The sequence below is a fragment of the Cicer arietinum genome, chromosome 1 (assembly GCF_000331145.2).
Source record: "Cicer arietinum cultivar CDC Frontier isolate Library 1 chromosome 1, Cicar.CDCFrontier_v2.0, whole genome shotgun sequence".
Classification (NCBI taxonomy): Eukaryota; Viridiplantae; Streptophyta; class Magnoliopsida; order Fabales; family Fabaceae; genus Cicer; species Cicer arietinum.
This window is the reverse complement of record NC_021160.2, coordinates 805,150-812,112: the sequence shown is the minus strand read 5'-3', so window position 1 is coordinate 812,112 and position 6,963 is coordinate 805,150. Positions and strand designations below refer to the sequence as shown.

The 6,963-nt window shown below is 26.9% G+C and overlaps 1 protein-coding gene and 1 long non-coding RNA gene across 4 annotated transcripts in view; one reads left to right on the top strand and one right to left on the bottom strand.

Moving 5' to 3' along the window:
* Window positions 1-700: 700 nt before the first annotated feature.
* LOC101501842 (uncharacterized) overlaps window positions 701-6,963 on the top strand; it is a 22,329-nt gene continuing 16,066 nt past the window's right edge. Inside the window, exons 1-7 of one of the 3 annotated variants that reach the window (XM_073370375.1) lie at window positions 701-1,000; window positions 1,123-1,185; window positions 1,338-1,454; window positions 2,179-2,425; window positions 2,572-2,730; window positions 2,833-2,984; window positions 3,217-3,449. In XM_073370375.1, the coding sequence (XP_073226476.1) occupies window positions 807-1,000; window positions 1,123-1,185; window positions 1,338-1,454; window positions 2,179-2,425; window positions 2,572-2,730; window positions 2,833-2,984; window positions 3,217-3,449 (1,165 nt within the window). In that variant the 5' untranslated portion in view covers window positions 701-806. The remainder of the gene's footprint in view (window positions 1,001-1,122; window positions 1,186-1,337; window positions 1,455-2,178; window positions 2,426-2,571; window positions 2,731-2,832; window positions 2,985-3,216; window positions 3,450-6,963) is intronic. The other 2 variants (XM_073370490.1, XM_073370597.1) reach the window with 2 other exon arrangements.
* Window positions 6,362-6,963, bottom strand: part of LOC140921091 (uncharacterized) — an 8,352-nt gene continuing 7,750 nt past the window's right edge. The window contains exon 3 of the long non-coding RNA XR_012161248.1: window positions 6,362-6,617. This is a non-coding gene — a long non-coding RNA (uncharacterized lncRNA). The remainder of the gene's footprint in view (window positions 6,618-6,963) is intronic.

The following is a 6,963-nucleotide window of genomic DNA, read 5'->3' as shown; positions in this document are numbered from 1 at the left end:
TAATGAACCCATATTGAGTTCACAGTTGGAGATACTCTAATAGACTCCAATATTTTATATTTTTAGATCTCAGACATTCCAAAAAAATATTTATATTCATTTTATTAAAAACGTGATCACTTAAATAATAAGTTTTTGAAATACAAGTCACGAAAATAATATATATACTTATACATTTTTTTATAACAAATCAAAACTAAAGATATATTTAAAACACAAGATGTGCTTAAAATCTCTAAAATATTTAAAAAAAATCATGTATACATATGTATATACCTGACAAGGAATATAGATAAATTATTATATCATTAAATATAAATAAATATATTTAATATTTTTAAATCTTAGTTAACTCGAAATTGTTGAATTGAAACACATAAACTTTTTTTTACTCAATCTTTTATATGTAGTTGAAGTGTCGAAACATCACTAAGATATGTCTAAGTACACCTTACCACATGTGTGATATGGTAGTTGCAGTACAAACACAAGGATATAACAAATTAGAATTTTACTTCCTCAATCCAATGATGTTAATCGAGAGTGAATTAACCATAAGGCACAATCACTGTGTACCATAATTGACTAATGTTGAATTAATTAATTAATTAAAAAAATGTCTTTTTGAATTTTGAAAATCTGTGTTCTCCACTAATTAGTCCACTTAGCATTTTTGCTTTATATAAACTAACCATGTATTGCAACTTCTATAAGTTCATCACATTTTAGCATTTAGTTTCTTCAATTTCAAACCCAATTTATGCAGCAGCTATAATTAGTATATTAGGTGATATATTCATACAAAAATGAGAGATATAAGGAAAGTAGTGAATGGATTGAAACCAGGCTTGATGATGGTATTGGTGCAGATTACATTTGCTTCTGTGCATGTTCTCTACAAATTTGCCATTAATAATGGAATGAGCGTAAGAGTTCTTACAGCGTACCGTCTCATTTTCGCAGCAGCTTGCACTATTCCCCTTGCTCTCATTTTTGAAAGGTACTTCATGCATTCATAATTTCATATCATATCATTAATTAGCCTTTATTACACTTTTTGTTAATTCATTTATTGTTAACTTCATTAATTAACCGGTTTTTCCTTTTTAAATTTATTTACAGGAAAAACAGACCAAAGCTGACTTGGAGGGTAGTTTTTATGTCATTCTTTTGTGGTCTTTTTGGGTAAGATTACATAAACTCCATAATCCTTTAAATTTTTTTTGTCTTTTTAGACACGTGTTTAAATTTAAATTGCTAACTAATTTTATTGTAAGAACTAAGAAAATATTAATTTGAACAATTTTTTTATGTGATCATATGCAATAAAATAACAGGGGAAGTTTATTCCAAAACCTTTATTTTGAGTCATTGGCATTGGTATCAGCGACATTTGCTTCCGCCGTTTATAATCTAATTCCTGCCGTCACTTTTATCTTCGCCGTCTGTTGTGGGTAAATACAACTCAACTCATCACCATTCACCACAACAACTATATATATACATTCATTTTATTGATATTTCTAAAGTGAATAATCACAGCTAATTAATAATAAATGGAAGACATATATAGTAACTACATCATAATTAATCATAAGTTTAGTAGAATATCAATTCTTATTTTTTTCATTTTTTATTTTATTTACTGTAAAAGATCTAAATCCATTACTATTAAAGTTAAATATGTTTTTTAACGCTATAAAATTTTAATCTTTTAATTTTTTTAGTCTAGTAAAATAAAAATATAACTTTTAATTCTTACAAATTAATCGGTAATTAATTTTAATTTATGCTGAAATGAAACATGTTTAGTTGTTCAACTTAAATTTTTTTGAATAATTTTATATAAACATATTTAAAATATTATAAAAAATTTATCAACAAAAATTTAAAATTTTTTAGTTTAGAATAAATTAAATATAATCTTTTTAAATAAAAACGATCAAGATAAAATTAACAAAAATATATACTTTGAAATCGAATTTTGAAATAATTTTTTATAGATGAACTTTTTATGTCGTTGTAAATATTTTTGCAAAAATTTATTCAAGTATATCTTTTGACTTTACTTCATAAACAAAAACTATATGCACGATAATTTTTTAGAGATGAAAAATTATATTTTTATTATATAGATTAATGACATTATTTTTGTATATTTTGGTTGATTTACCTTAGTTACGAAAGATTGAATTTGCAAACGGCACCAGGGAAGGCTAAGGTGTTAGGAACAATAACAGGAATTGGTGGGGCTATGATGCTTACATTTCTGAAAGGTGTTGAAATTAACATTTGGAACTTCCACATTAAACTCTTACATAAGGACCAAAAGGGAACATTAAATCATGATTCTGTTACCAAATTGTTGGGTATTTTTTGTGGTCTCGGAAGTTGCTTCTGTTTTGCATTATGGCTCATCATTCAGGTTAGCTTCAATACTGATGATTTGTGCAATTTAAAAGTGTGTGTTAGCATTGTGCAATTTAAAATAGTGATTAATTACAATTAAACTCTAATGATTTGTTGTTATATAAGTAGTTAATTAATAGTATATAATTAACATTGATACAGACTAAGATGAGCAAAGAATACGAAGGTAATTATTCAAGTATAGCTATGATGTGTTTAATGGGTGCGATTCAAGCCACTGTTTTTGCCCTTTTTGTTGAGAAGGATTGGAGCCAATGGAGGTTGGGTTGGAATATTAGGCTTCTAACTGCAGCATATACGGTAACTTAATTCATTCATTAATTACATTAATTAATTAATTAATCAAAAATTAGTATAATTTGTTATGTGAAGTAACTTGAATTGGGGTTGTTGCTGTTGCAGGGAATTGTGGGCTCTGGAATTATGTATATTGTAATTGCATGGTGTGTAGGGATGATAGGTCCACTGTACGCCTCTGTTTTCAACCCTCTGATGCTTGTGCTTGTGGTTATTGTTGGTTCCTTGATATTGGATGAGGAACTATACTTAGGAAGGTAATATTTATGCAATATATACTTAAATTTCACAAGTCAAAATGCTAATTGAAAATTTGATATATTATATTTATTTAATATAAGATATATCAATTTTTCAATTACGAATTTTGTTAATATATATTTTATTTTGTAGGGAGTATATATATCGTATTTAATTACTTATAATCTATCATTAAAGTGAAGTTATTTACTTGTATATTGATTATTATCTAATTTTTTACATGTGTAGTGTAATTGGAACTATTCTAATAATGATTGGATTGTACACGGTGTTGTGGGGTAAAAGTAAAGAAATGGAAAAAGTGATTCATTTTGAAATCACTTCAGAAATTGAAAAGGTTGAAGTTGTTATCACGTCCACAACGATAGATCATAATAACATTAACTACAACAACAACATTGAGATCAATAGTAAGAACAACACTGTTGGGAATGGTTGCAGATATGATAATTCATCTAAAGGTGAACACTAAAGATATAATGTCCAAAGTAACAAAAAATAATTGGTTTCAAATTTTTAAGGGAAATCTTGACGAATAACGACCTAAAATATTTAAGATCCAAATATTCATGATAAATATATTTTTAGGCAATTTTATAACTGTAGTTTTACTTGTTAATTAATAATTAATTTTTCCTATCTTTGTTCTTATTAGATTATTCTATGTTTACACATTTTGTCCTAAGTACTTGTCAAATAGACAAAATTAAAGTTGTGAGTTCCAACTCCCAAGTGTCGATTGATTCATTCTAATTTATCTCTCTTCGAGAGTTGGAAAGGTTATGCATCAACAAAGCTTTCCCTAAAAAATACTTGAAGTGATCAATAATTTATTAATTCAAGTACATTATATTAGATTTTTTAAATAACCCACATTTCAATAAAATATCAATATATTTCACTTGAAAATTTAAATATCAATAAAAATAGCAATACATTTCACTTTAAAATTTAAATATCAGTCTATTTTACTTTTGTGATTAGTGAGAGGTCGTATTTAAAAGAATAAACTTTATGAAGACACCAAATTTTAAAAAAGTGATGTTAAATTATATCGGTTTTTTTTATAAGAGCATGTCCTTTAGAAGAGTGAGTTTGTACTCTACTTAATTATTTTTTTTTATCAATCTATTATGATTTATTGCTTTATTTTATTAAATAAAAATGTTAAATAAATAAATAAAAATACAATAAATTAATAATTAATACTAATATAAATATATTAAAATCACTAAAAATACAAAAAAAAATTATAAAGATTCACTAAAACTGCTAGTAACATTCGGATACTATTTTTCATGTATTATCCATTATTCGATGTAGCCCATATTTTATTGTCTTTTTTCTCTAACGTCCTTCTATTTGGTTAGGTTTTGATTAAATCTAATAATTGAGTCGACCAATTTTATTTGGGTTGAGTTGAGTTTTCAACCCTTAATTTTTATACAAAACTCGAGCTAAACCATTTTAACTGTGAACAAATTGAGTTGAGATAGGTTTGTGAGTTGTAAAGAAACAAAATTATTTTAATTCTTAAATAATATAATTAAATTTTAATATTTGAGCATCTAAAGAATCATAACATTTGATCACAACTCAACATTCGATACTTAAAATATATTTTACAAACGCAATAAACTACATAAAGAAATTAAATTAATAACAAATCATCAAATTAACTTCAACAACTAAATTATAATTATAAATCAATAATAGAAAAAATAATAAAAATATTGATGTTACGTCAATAGTTCGATTTTGCAAATTCAAATTGTAAAATATGATATTCGAACCAAATACTATTGAGTTTAAATAGATTGGTTTGAGTTAAATTCAAACTTGAATTGGTTGGATTAAGATGCAAATTTAATTGATTTAGGTGATCGAGTTCGCGGATTGACTCGTATTTACGACTATCCCTATTTACACTAGTATTAATTGTTATTTAATAAAAATAGAAAAAAAATTCTTCAAATTTTTATAAAATAAAATAATAGAATGATATATATTAAAATTCGTGTTTCATATGATTTTCACAACATGGAAAGTTTTTGGCTTGATTATAACTGAACATGCACATCTTTCTTATTTAATTTGTCATATTAGAGAATAAAGAAAATCACCAAGCCACCTAATAGGGGATGAACCTGCATACACAGTGGTCAAATGGAATAAAGAATTTTTTTCTTGTGTTTGCGTCTTTGAAGTTTTGTGAAAGTTGATATTAATTAATGATAGATTTTGGAGGTACAGTAAACCAGGAGTGTCAATTATTGTTGCTAAGCTGATCATTTGTTAGGGCTAATAATGAAATATGGATGTCTTAATGAAGAATCATATTAAAGTGGCTCATAAGCTTTAGGCTTTAAATTTTAAGGTCGGGTTGTTTCAAGGGAAGAGAAAATGAAGGATGAGAAGTATTTTAATAAAGGGGAGGGAGGATTTTTATACAAGGGAAGAGAGGGAGAGAGAGTATATATATATATATATATATAGTTGATCTAAAAGAGAGTAAGGGGAGAGGGGTAACCAAACACACTTTGTATTTAAGTAAATTTATTTTGATTAGGTGAAATCAACTTGTAGACCATTTTAAATTTATCTTATATTAAAATAATTAACAAAATATACATCATTACATAACATATATACTTCTAAAGTATCATAAAATGTATTAATAATTCAAAATTTCAACACAACTATAAAGTAAAAACAGAATAAAAATGAGATGAAATTACACAACAAATTAACATGAATCAAAACCGTGATGAGTCAAACTCTAACATGATTATAACCACACATAGAGTCAAATTCGTGTTTCGTATAATTCAGTTATTCGTAAAGAACAGAACGAATAAAATGTTAAACGAAAAGAAAGAATGATCGAACAAGTGTTTTATTTTAATGAACTAAATACCATCATCTCTATGTGTGGCGTTAATCATGTTGTTGCTAGTGTCAAAATCAACACATGTATATATTCGTGTGTTTCGTTTGTCTAGTTCTTCCTAATATTAATATTTTCCTTTTAGAAACGTTTTGCGAACGTCAACATATACATATATATATATATATATGCATCATATTTTCATCAACATGCAATTTATTTTAACATGTCCTATAACTTGTACTATTTTAGAATTGAAATTGTAACCTAAAAGAATGATATTATATCATATAATGTCTACTTTCATTTACACACTAATTTGTTATTAATTGTTACGACCCAAAAATTTAATGCCGTGACCGGCGCACAAGCTATACTCCTAGCCTGGCAAGCCGATCAATTAACTTAATAATTAAACAACTAAATCGCTTTTTAACCGTTTAAAAATATATATGCTTTTTTCCGAAATTTCGACAGAGTATCCTCTGTAACTTCAACATTCCCAAATTTTATAAAATCCCTGTTCAGCTTTCAATCCAGTCATAATTCAAATAACATAATCAAATTGCTTACTACACTTCTCAAAAAAACTAAATAGACTTTCTAGACTCCAAAATAGCTGCAATTACATAGACTCAACAAATATTACAAAATGGTCCTCAATCAAAGAGGCCTACCAAAAAAAAAGAAGTTTGTTGAGACCTGAATCAAACAATAGATTCCTACTCAGCTGCTTGCGAATCTGAAAAATAATAAGCAACATAAAGGGGTAAGTCACAAAGACTTAGTGAGGAGACAACAACCACCATCAATTAGAAGGGAAACACAAAAGACACGAGTAACTGTTTAATCGCTTGACAAAAATATTAAAAATCCAGTGAATAACGAAAAGAAATCAAAATGAACAACCTTAAAATCATTATAAAAGTTAAACAAATAACAATACAAATTTTTTAGAACCAAGAGGCGGCTTTATCTCATTGATAGCCCTCTCCTCCTAAGGGTGGCCTTTCCCTTAGGGGCGGCTCCATCTAACGGATGGCCCTCTCCCCTCAATTCCGCAACGCATCAGCACGTATCAATTAGGG